The sequence below is a fragment of the Octodon degus genome, unplaced genomic scaffold, assembly GCF_000260255.1.
Source record: "Octodon degus isolate 3935 unplaced genomic scaffold, OctDeg1.0 scaffold00076, whole genome shotgun sequence".
NCBI lineage: Eukaryota > Metazoa > Chordata > Mammalia > Rodentia > Octodontidae > Octodon > Octodon degus.
Window position 1 is genome coordinate 8,080,197 of NW_004524652.1, and position 12,282 is coordinate 8,092,478.

General features: G+C 39.5%; 2 protein-coding genes across 4 annotated transcripts in view; one reads left to right on the forward strand and one right to left on the reverse strand.

The window, feature by feature from the left end:
* The window catches only part of Vps29 (VPS29, retromer complex component), a 13,958-nt gene extending 6,686 nt beyond the window's left edge, over nt 1-7,272 (reverse strand). The window contains exons 1-3 of one of the 2 annotated variants that reach the window (XM_004635910.3): nt 7,182-7,266; nt 4,247-4,258; nt 627-818 (exon numbers count right to left, since the gene is read on the reverse strand). In XM_004635910.3, coding sequence (XP_004635967.1) covers nt 627-818; nt 4,247-4,258; nt 7,182-7,184 — 207 coding nt within the window. In that variant the 5' untranslated portion in view covers nt 7,185-7,266. Of the gene's footprint in view, nt 1-626; nt 819-4,246; nt 4,259-7,181 lie in introns of both variants that reach the window. The other variant, XM_004635911.2, reaches the window with a different exon arrangement.
* Nucleotides 7,273-7,368: 96 nt separating this feature from the next.
* The window catches only part of Rad9b (RAD9 checkpoint clamp component B), a 38,907-nt gene continuing 33,993 nt past the window's right edge, over nt 7,369-12,282 (forward strand). For both annotated transcript variants that reach the window (XM_004635912.2, XM_023720471.1), the window contains exons 1-2: nt 7,369-7,539; nt 11,047-11,117. In XM_004635912.2, coding sequence (XP_004635969.1) covers nt 7,503-7,539; nt 11,047-11,117 — 108 coding nt within the window. In that variant the 5' untranslated portion in view covers nt 7,369-7,502. The remainder of the gene's footprint in view (nt 7,540-11,046; nt 11,118-12,282) is intronic.

Sequence of the window (12,282 nt, forward strand, 5' to 3'; positions counted from 1 at the left end):
GTGATCCTTCTGTTTTTCAGCCTCCCCAGCACTGAGATTACAGGCTGCACCACGACACCTGGTCTCCGTGGTGTACTCAGCGTGCCTGGGGAGCGGCACAACATATAGTGCTGGAGATCGAACCCCGGTCCATGTGCTTGCCTAAGCACGCGCTTAGTCCTCTGAGCTATCTTGCCAGCCCTAAATTCTATATTTAGATGTAAGCCTTATCCTCAAGATACTCATTGTTTATACGCAAATATTCTGGGCATGGTGGTCCACACCTGTCATTCTAGCGCACTGGGAGACTGAGGCAGGAAGATAAGTTTAATTCTAGGCTGGGCAACTTAGTAAGATCTTGTGTCAAAATAAAAAGTGTTTAGGGTGCAGTTCACAGCAAAGGCCCGAGTTCAATACTCATGGTCATCCCTGCCAAAAAGAAAAAAATCCAAATCTGAAATTCAAAACACTCTGAGCCCAGGCATTTCAGGTAAAAAATATTTGACTTGTAATTTTATATTTGTAAAATTTAAGTAAAGACAAGAAATAAGATCTTATCAGTTGAGAACACCTAGTTGAAAAAATAAAGCTTATATAAATAAAAATCAAAAGGGAAATGTTTGGGAAAGAAAAAGGAAATACACCACCTCATCGAAGTCTCCTCTCACAATATGAACATCACCAGCCAGGGTCTTGAGATAGTCATAACTCTCTTTGGTGCAAAGGTTTCCAGTGCAGAGAATGTGCTGAATCTTTCCTGGCACCAGAAGCTTCTTGAATTTAGCCGGCAAGCTGTTGCACCGATGTGGGATGTGCAGGTCTCCTAATACCAGCACCAACTTTAAAGTGTCAAGGTGAGATAAGGAATAATATTAAACATGAAGTCTAAATAAGACATTCTTCTCCCATGACTCCCCTTTAAACTCATCAGAGATTCCACAAACCAACAGAGTAGAAATTATTCATATAGTTCCTATCATAACTAAACAAATGTGGTAATGTATTCTAAACCAATCTTATTTTCTTTTGGTCTTAAAAAAGCTGTACATATACAATACAGGTAATCTTTCTACTTAAGAATAAAATTAATCATTTTTTGGTGAATTACTTCATTAAATTTATTGATTTTAATATAAAACCAAAATTTCCAGAAATGCCAGGGAACATATTTACACAAGTCTCTTTCTTCTTTTTTTTAGCATTCTTAACTGAGTCATTTAGATGAAATATGATGAATAAAACAAAAGCATATAGTGTTGGGCTCTGTGGAATTTACAATTTTTGTTTTTTATTTTTCCTTCTTTTTTTTGGGGGGGGTGGTTAAGACAGGGCCTCATTATGTAGTTCAGGCTGGTCATGAACTCACTGTGTAGCCGAGTTCACTGGCTTTGAACTCCTGCAGAAATCCTCCTGCCTCAGCCTCCAAAATACTGGAACTATAAGCATGCTCTACCACGCTCAGTTTAGATTGTCTGTTTTTGCAGTGCTAGGAGACATTTTTGAAGCCTGACAGGATAGTTTATATTTCTGCAGTTGTGATACAAAACCTATATGCATTAATTCTAGAAACAATGCTAAAGAGAATTCTTAAAGATGTGATCAAGAAAAAGAATTCTAAACTTAAGTGACTTGACTATTTACAGAATAGTGCCCAAAATATACCATTTCTATTACTTCAAACGATTAGCCATGTATTACAGTGGCATAAAAAAGTTATGTTTCAGAGTTTCACTAGATGAACATGTGCTTTTAAATTATAATCCTTGACAACTTGTTTCCTTCATTAGAATTCCTTGTTCATTTTTATTTCTTAAATTTAACTGCCCATGTTCCCTCCCTATAGTTCTCAAACTTAAAAAGTAACTTCCACAATATTTCATGTGCAATCAAGCAGTAACACAGAGAAGTCAGCAAAATAGCAAGGGTTTAGCTGCAATATAGTCTCAGATAACAAAAATATATTTTACACTTAAATATAAAAGAATACTTGTCAGGTGTGGTGGCACACGCCTGTGATCCCAGCACTAGGGAGGCTGAGGCAGGAGGATTGTTGGGAGTTTGAGACCAGCCTGGGCTACAAAGTGAGCTCAAGGGCAGCCTGAACTGCATAGCAAGACCCTGTCTCAAAAAGACAATCAAAACCCCTCCAATCCTATAAAATTTCATGATTTGAGAAATACAGTACTATTTTAATTTAGTCTTTTTTTTTTGGCCAACTCAGCCCACTCAGGGCAGGGCTGGCTCAGAGATCAAACTGCAGCCCCCTGCACCTGCCTAAGCTTGCTTGAGAAGCGCTTTAGACTGCTGAGCTTTGAACTCATTGACCACTTAATTTAGTCATTTAACAAAATAATACAAAGCTCATTTTAAAATAGTATCTGTCATTTAAAGGGTGGATTTTTTCTTCATGTTGATTAGTTAGCACCTCCATTCTATATAGGATGATTTGAATTACAGACATCCCACTCATAAACAGACATGCTTTTTAGCTACTTTTAGAGGCATGACTATTCCTTATCATCAAAGAAAACATTAAATATCTAATAGTAGAAAACAAAATAGTTTTACTACAGACATTATAAATTGGAATTAATTAAACAAAACAAAATACATGAAATTAAAATGATTACAAGAACAAGATTCAGGGGCTGGGGATTTGGCCCAGTGGTAGAATGTTTACCTAGCAAGCTGGAAACACTGGGTTTGGTCCTCGGTACCAAAAACAAAAAATAAACCTCTCCTTAAAAAAATAAAAATAAAAAATAAAAAAATTCAACAATAACAAGATTCATCTGGAAAAAAAAAAATCCCAAAGTAAGGAACTGTTATTAGACAGAGTAACACAAAGCTGCAAAGTTAGCACACTTTAAAAACTGTTAAAGGCTGGGGAGATAGCTCAGTGGCATAAGTGCCTGCCTGGGAAGCGAAAGGTGCCAAGTTTGATTCCTGATACCAAAAATAAAAAAACTGTTAAGCTTCTCTTTACAAAGAAGTTTCAACTGATATTGATCAATAACTTATATTAATTGTCTCAATACAGGGTATAAAACATTTGTAAGACTAAAAACCACCATGAAGTTTCGACCCTCACTGGTAAACAATATAGAAGTATGTTGATAAAGAGTGATCTTCATTTTAGAGGGGAATATGGATTGAAGCACATAATTAACGTATGTAGTTAACATTTGAGAAAAAGGTAAAAAACATTTTTCTACATAAAACAAACTCCAATAAGCGATTTAATCAGAGTATACTAGGAAGAACATAAGTGCCACTGCCCAGGCAGGCACTTTTGCCACTGAGCTATCTCCCCAGCCCTTAACGGCTTTTATTTTTATTTTTTATTTTTATTTTATTTTTTGGTAGAACCAGGGATTGAACTCAGACTTTGTGCTTGCCAGGCAAGCACTTATCTTAATGGTTTTTAAAGTGTGCTAATTTTGCAGCCCTGTGTTAAGGATTTTTGTGTTTGGGATATTTTTTTTTACTCTGTCTAATAACAGTTCATTACTTTGGGATATTTTTTTTTTCTCCAGATCAATCTTGTTTTTGTTGAATTGCTTTTTTTTTAGAAGTTTATTTTTTGTTTTTGGTACCGAGGCCCGATCCCAGGGTTTCCAGCTTGCTAAGAACATTAGAGAGACATGGTACTTTAAAGTGACTGACAACCTAGAATCTATAAACTACTGGGTATTATTTTCAAGTATACCCAAGATTAATAGTCTAAAACTATAACTGTACAAATTACCATATAGAACATACTTAAAATTAAAAATCCTTACACAGAATTCTTGTTTTCCTGTTGATGATAATATTATAAGTGAAATATCATCACACAATATGTTTATTTTGTCTTTTTGAGACAGGATCTCGCTGTGTAGTTCAGGCTGGCCTTGAGCTCACTTTGTAGACCAGGCAGGCTGGTCTCGAACTTGCAACAATCCTCCTGCTTCAGCCTCCCAAGTGTCATATAATATATGTTGAGGAATGTCTTTGCTCAAATTCTACACTTTGACAAAATCAGATTAGACATAGATTATACAGTTCTTTAAGACAGCAAACGATCCTAGAAAGGCAGTCTTGTTAAATTCATACATACAAAAAAAAAAAAAAAAAAAAAAAAAAAAACCAACAACAAACCACCAAAATTCCAAACAAAGCACAGAAGTTGGGTTACTTATTAGATAGAACTTAAAAGGGCGAGAAACCCAGTTAGAAATCAGCTGCCCAATCACCACTGTTAGTACAAACTACAAGAAAAACTTACTCTGTGCCCAGCCTTAGCGGAATGAAGAAGTTGATTGCAGACAGGGGGATGAAAAAAAAAAGGGGGTGAAACATGACCAATGTTAAAAGAAAGCAACAAAAGGAAACAAACTAAAAAAAAAAAAGAACAAAACATCAGTACCAAATGAATATGCAAAAATTGTTAATGAGTTGAGTGTTATGAAAGAAAATGTTAAAAATCAACTGTGCTCAAATACCAAAAGAACCATTTGCTGTATTTGAAAACATGACACAAATACACATACAATACTTTTAAAAGTAAATTTGCCTTGCCTTTTTCCAAAATTCGTTTTATTTTTGTTTTGACAGTCTCACTACATATATATATATATATATCTGTCATTTAAAGGGTGGATTTTTTCTTCATGTTGATTAGTTAGCACCTCCATTCTATATAGGATGATTTGAATTACAGACATCCCACTCATAAACAGACATGCTTTTTAGCTACTTTTAGAGGCATGACTATTCCTTATCATCAAAGAAAACATTAAATATCTAATAGTAGAAAACAAAATAGTTTTACTAGACATTATAAATTGGAATTAAACAAAACAAAATATGTGAAATTAAAATAATTACAAGAACAAGATTCAGGGGCTGGGGATTTGGTCCAGTGGTAGAATGTTTGCTTTAAACTCAGCAATCCTCCTGCCTCCCTTCACCAAGTACTAGAATGCTATTTATAGGCATACACCACCATGCCAGGGTATTTTTCCTAATTTTGTTCTCCATGTTGACCTATATCCCTTTTCTCTTGTTGAGATTTTGTAAGATTATATACAATAAATTAATTTAGATTTCTATGAGACAATTTGTGAATTCCAGCAGTAGTGGTATCTTATACGCTAAGTTTCTAGGTTCTTGGGGTCTAATTATCTCTCAAGAATATTGATTTTATTTACTATAAACGTCAAACATTTTTACCATGAACACAACATCCGGTAATAAAAGTGCCATCTACAGATAAAGACTAATAATAAAAATCAACATATTCATCCAGCTAAAGTTGTACCTTCCCCATACCTAAATTTGCTCCTCACATCCTTTGGACACTGTACAGTGTTAAACACCTCTGATTCCTTTGCTAAATAAATATTTTTACTTGTAAAAGCATTGGCTAGGGGCCAGGGAGATGGCTCAGTAGGATAAAGCGCTTGACCGGCAAACGCAAGGATCTGAGTTCAATCCCCGGTTCCGCCAAAAAAAAAAAAAAAAAAGAATTGGCTACTGCTAAATTTCATCCATTTTTTCGTTACAAAGAGTAATGTTCCAATACAAGTAACCCTAAACATGTGTTTCCCTCTCAAAACAACTTCAGAAACATGAATCATAGCAAGTAGCTATTTCTTTCATCTTGAACAAATGTACTTGTCCAAAACTACCATTAAAGGGCTGGTGGGATGGCTCAGTGGTCTGGGGCACCTGCTGGGAGCGGGCTTGGCGGGGCATGGGGACCGCGGTTCGATCCCCCAGCACCACATGCCAGGCTGGGCTGGCCACACACACACACACTAATAAATAAATAAATGTTAAAAAAAAAAAAAACTACTATTAACTAGAGTCTCTTTGGAAGAAAAAAAAAATCAAAAGATATTAAAATACTTAAAGCCAGGCATAGGGGCAAATACATGCAATCCCAGAACCCTGGGAGGCTGAGGCAAGAGGATCTCAAATTCAAACCCAGCTTAGGTGACTTAAGAGATATCATGTTTCAAAATTATAAAGCATAAAAGGGATGGAGATATAATTCAGTGGGAAGGTCTTGGGTTTAACCAACAGAACCGAGTGGGAAGTGGGGTGGAGGAAAGAAGTATATACTATCTTTGGCTGTCATACATCTTTTATGTATAAGCTACCTCTGGAAAGGTAGTACTTATCAGAATATTAAAAGTGCAATGGATGCCTATCAGAGGTTGAAATTCTTTAACAGTTTACCACAACCAACACAAATAATCAGAGTTCTTTTGGGAACAGTTGACTTTTTTGAGGGCCCAGGGCACTTTCCATTATTATACAACTGTGAACCCTCTCTATTCACAGCAATCTAGCTTTTTACGTAGGAAGGTCTCAGGGTCTTCACGTACTAGCGCGGTGAAGGTTGATGTACTGGGGAAATGTGATAAACAAATGCAAGGTCCCCAAACACCCCTAGGCACTAACACTGGCCCTATCCCCAGCATAACGCACAAATTCACAAAAACTTCTCAACACTTTCAAGGAATTCACACACCGTGAAGGAATCCCGCTGTAAGGGGTCGCAGCATTTAGAAGAAACGTTTAGCGTTTTATGCGCTGAACGCACATCTGCGTGCACACCACCACATTCCAGCGGCAGATGAACTTTATTTCAGAGGGAGCATTTATTACTTTATTTCCTTTCTCTGGATGGCAAATTTAAGTAGGTAGTTAATTCTCCTGCTACTTCCCGTTTTGTATCGCGAAGCCAGCTTTCGCCACAGGGTGTGGGAATCAGTACACCCCCAACCCGCAAAAAAAAAAAAAAAACAGAAAGAAAAAGAAAAAGCTTTTTGTTGGAAAGGTGCAGGGAAACGTTTGGACATGCAGGAGGACGAGATCCTTTTCCTGGGGACGCTCCAGCTACGCGCCCGAAGGCCTTCGCCAGCTCGGGCGCAGAGATCTCGTGACAGCACGAGCACTAGGAGGGCCCCCGTTCCCTCCGGGGCGTCCTCGGACCCCTAGGGAAGGCGGTAGGGCCGCGGCCGGCCGCACCCAGTGGTAGCCTCTGCCCTTCCCTACCCCTCCTCTCCTGGGCCTTCCCCAGGCAGGCCCTCGGCCGCGCCCATCAGGGCCTCTGGGGGCCCAAGCACGCGCCCTGATTTTCCTCCTAAGTCCCAAAGACACGGTGCCCCAGCCAAGAGCCAGGCCTCTGTCGCTGCTGCTGCGGTGCTCACCATCCTGTCACCCGGCTCCGCTCAGTCTCCACCACCGCCGCCCTCTTCCTCAGGCTCCTCTGTGACCCGCCCACTTCTCTCACAACCAATGAAAAACGAGGTCGGCGAGTGACCGTCCTACGGAAGCCCGCAATGGGCTTTTCTTGCCGGAAAGCGAAGCTGCGCTTTGGAAATTAGTGGAAGCAGGGTTGAAGCGAGAGCAGTGAGGTTAAGCAGCTTCGAAAAAAAAAAAACAAAACAAAACACGCGGGCAACATCCGGGTACCTGGGGCCTTTGCGCTGAGGCGCACCTTCCAGTCCTGCCTTTTAGCACCCGTAGCCATGTTGAAGTGCGGGATGAGCGGAAATCAGGTGAAAGGTGGAACAAACTCTTGCCTTCCGCTGTAAATGTGAGACAGCCTAAAGGACATGAAGTGTTTCCGCTGTGGATTTAGCCATCCTCTTTGTCGCTAAGCACAAGAACTGAAGACCCGAGTCCTGGCCACAGCCTGCGCCCACGGTCCAACAAACTTCTGGCGGAAGGATAAAGGCCCAGCTCCTTTTGTTCTTGAATCTTTAATTTTATTATTTATTATTATTTTAGTATATATATTATTTATGTATTTATTTGTGGTACTGGGGATTGAGCCCAGGGCTTTTATACAGAGCTACATACCCACGCAAATTTTTTCTTTTTCTTTCTTTCTTTTTTTTTTTAAATGTCTTTTTGAGACAGGGTCTCACGATGCAGTTCAGTCTGGCCTTGAGCTCACTTTGTAGCCTGGGCTGGTCTCAAACTCGCAATGATCCTCGTGCCACAGCCTCCCAAGCGCTGGGATTAGACATGCGCCACCACGCTCGGCTACCGCGTGCTAATTTTTATTTTGAGGCGGAACCTCACTAAGTTACGGTGTTACTGAGGCCAGGCATGGACTTGGCAATTCTCATGCCTCAGCCTTCCATCTCCTTTTATTTAAGCATATAATATGGCTGGTGTCCATGGAATGAATGCTACTATCAAACCTCAAATTTGGGATGGTCAAATTTGTGGGGAGGAGTTGGGAGAAAAAGATGTGTGGATGTGGATAGTACAAGTATTTTTATGCCCAGCAAAACCCATAAATTTTATTTTTAATGCCAGATTTTACCATTTTAAAATATATGACTTTAGGGCCAGCGCGGATTAAAGTACCTGCTAACAGGTTTAAGGGCTGGGGTTCGAACCCCTGGTCTGCCGAACTGGTCCCGCCCCGGGGCACGCTGAGACAGCAATTGAGACTGGCCATGGTGGTGCGCACCTGTAATCCCAGCTCTTGGAAGGCTGTAAACAGGTGGATCACTATGAGTCTGATCTAGTAGTGAGACCCTGAACACCCTGTAGACCCCTAAAATACAAAATATATATACACATGACTTTAAGTCATGTGTATATATATGACTTCAAGACTAGACACTAAATCACTTTGGAGGTCCATTTCCTCAACCCTAAAATGAAACTAATAATAGCACCTTAGGTTTTAGGCATCAAATAGGAATAAATGTAAAAAGCTCAATAATAACAGAGTATATGACAGTATTTTCCTTGTAAATCTTCTGAAATTTGTTAATCTGATTTTTTTTTTTTTCCAGTACTGGGGATTGAACTCAGGACCTTGGGCTTGCCAGGCAGGTGCTTATGCCCTTGAGCTATCTCCCCAGGCCTGGAAAATATCTAGAAAACCAAAGTTTCCTATAGATTATAATGTGAAAAGGATCACCTAATATATTCTGTTGCTGGCTTCCCCTTGTGTTGAGGACCAAGGGGAAGCCAGCAACAATTGGGATGGTATTAATGAGCAGGAAAGGGAAACAAGCTTTCCATAGTTGCATGTTCTTGGTGTACTAGGAAGTTCTCTTTTGCAGTGTGTACTTTATTTGCAATAAGCAATTATTTGTGTGACTGTTTAATTTTGATTATCTCCTAGACTAAATGCTCTGAGCAAGAAATGAACCTATCCTTTGCTATAACCCTACTGCATTTGGTTATACTTGATCATAGATGGTGGAAGCCAGAGAGGTGGCTCAGTAGAATAAGCACATGCCTGGCAAGCATAAGGGTCTGAGTTCAATCCCTGGTTCCACAAAAAGATCATAGATGGTGCTGAGGAAATATTTACTGGATGCATGAAAAGTCTGCATTAGTCCAGGAAAAAAATTGAATATAAACTGGGGAAAAGGACAAATTCCTCTGATTTTTATTTTTTTAGTATGAATTTAGGACAGTGTGTACAGGGTCTCACTATGTAGATCAAACTTGTAGTGATTTTCCTGTTTTCAGCCTCCCAAGCGCTGGGATTACAGGCGCACACCACCATGCCCAGTCTCAATCAAGCCCCTGGGGGGGCGGCAGCACGGAAGGATGGGGATCAGACCCCAGCCCCTGTGTCTGCCTAAGCAGGCTCTTTAATCTGCTGAGCTATCTGGCCAGCCCTTCCTCTAATTTTTAAAAATAACTATTTAGGTCATCCTGAGTTCCTCAGAATACATACTTGTGATTCTTAAATATTACTTTTCAATTTTTATACTTTTTGATGGATTGATGTGGCCATCCAGCATAGTATCCAGTATGCATTTGTCATGGTTTTACTTATTGACAATTCCTAAGAACATTATTGGTGTCAAACTAGGTCAGACCAGTATTTAGTCCTCGCCTGTTTATCTGACAGGGCCCCTAAGTGTGTTTAATAGGAAAATCTGGCAGCTTCCTTGCTAACATCTGACATCTTCCAAGATACTCTCAAACATCAAAGATGTATTCTGAATACCCTTAGTAGTTTTCTTTCATACTCTGTTTTTGACATTGCCACCTAAGTTATTAAAACATTTATAACATCCTTTCTGTGCATTTCCCTATACTTTTTTGGCAATTACATTTACTTGAACCAAGTTTTAGAGTCCATTATTATGTAAATTGGCCTTCCACAATAGTTGCACATAGTTGCAGATAAATAGAGATTTTTTTGTTTTTTATTACATACACTTGATTCTCTAAACTTATTGAGCCCTTGCTGTGCATCTGATACCTTGTGAAAGATATTGCACTGTATTTTTGTTTGGACACAAGGCCTTGCACATGCTAGGAAGGTGTTCTAACCCTGAACCGCATTCCCTGCTCTATTTGATAGTTCCTAAAGGGTGTAGCATTAGTCTATAAAATGCTGTGTGGATCAGTTTAATAGTTTGTCTCAATCTGTCCCTAGATATTTGTACTAAAATACATTAAAACCAAAAGACAAACAGCATATTATTTAACAAGAAATTATCCTGATATATGCAAGAAAAGGGATTTGAAAACATTATTTCCAGATCTGTTGCACTGAATAAATTTGACCAAATATAGGTTTAACATATTGGGATGAACCCCTCTCAGGTCTTCACTTTGCTTTACCTTTGTTCCAATAAATCTTAGCACAAAACAGACCTTGAGATATAATTATATTAACCTGAACATATTGGGAGCCAAAAGAGAGGTTGAATATTATTACAGTATACACAGCGCATGCGTTAGAGGGAATGGTAGAAACAGGCTGAACCTTGTACTGAAAAATAGGCCAGAAAGTTTAGGAAGAGTGTTTGCCAACTACCCTCAAACACCAGTAGCATGTTGATAAGTAGTAGCTACAATACCAAAAGGCTCTATTTCCTTATCCAGAAATTTGACCTGCAGAGTAGGAATAAATGGTTCAACTAAGGAAGCAACTAAAGAATTTGACCTGCAGGAACAAATTGTTCAGTAAATCCCACTGTTCTTTTTGAATTTATATTGAGTCCTTGCTGAAGTAGTCCTGTGGGTTTTATCTTTTTCTGCTAGAAAGAGTATAAACAGCATCTTTCTTTTTCTCTGCAGTATTTGGGAAAGCAATCCAAGCTCTGTCACGAGTAAGCGAAGAACTGTGGCTAGACCCGGAAGAAAAAGGTGTAAGTAAGAATGTGAAGTAATAGACTATGTACTCAGGCAAGAGAAAGTGTTTAAAGATCTTAGTCCAGGTTGACTATTAACCAGGAAATTCAGAAATTACAGTTATCCCTTTCACTGTTCATCTTTATTTTACATATCTGAATGTATTTATTTATTTATTTTTTGAATTTTATTTATTTGTGTGTGTGTGTATGTGTGTGTGGGTGGGTGGGTGGGTGGGTGTGTGGCCAGCTCAGCCCACCAGGGGGCGAGGCTGGCTGGCATGTGGTGCTGGGGGATTGAACCGCGGTCCCTGTGCTTTGCTTTAGCTTAGTTTGTTCTAAGTAGGTGCTTTAGACCACTGAGCCATCTCACCAGCCCCTCTGAATGTATTTAGAACATGGTGAATTTGAAAATCATGCAGATAAACATAGTTGACATAAGCCAGAAATCTGAAATTGTTGTCCAGAGAATTTTTTTTTAAATGTATTTGGTACAGGATCTCACTATGCAGCTCAGACTCGTAGTGATCCTCCTATTTTCAGCCTCCCTAGCGCTGGGTTACAGGCCTGTACCACCATGTGCTGTATCACCACCATGCTGGTCTCGATGGCTGGCTAAGTGTGTGGTATGTGGTGCCAGGGATCGAACTCTAGTCCCTGTGCTGCCTAAGCAGGTGCTTAGTCCACTGAGCTATCTTGCCACCCAGTCCAGAGAAATATTTTGGGATTTTTTTTTTTTTTTTAGGTTACTGGAGGTTTAGCTCAGTGGTAAAGTGTGTGCTTAGCAATCACAAGGTCTTGGTTCAATCCCCAGCATCCTCTCCACCCAAAATTGAAATAATTTCTAATATTTAAAAACTGAAGACTGGGCATGGTGGTGTATGCCTGTAATCTCAGCACTTGGGAGGTTGAAAAACAGGAGGATCACCATGAGTCCAATCTATGTAGTGAGACCCTGTACATCCTGTACTAAAAACAAAAATAAATAAATAAAAATAAAAATTGAGCCAGGCTTGGTGGTGTATGCCTATAAATCCCAACACTTGGGATGCTGAGGCAAGAGGATCTCTGGGAGTTCAAGGTTAGCATGGGCTACGAAATGAGTTCAAGGGTACTCTGAACTGCAGAGCAAAACTCTATTTCAAAAAGACAGGAGGAGGAGGAAGGAGAGGAAGAAGAGGAG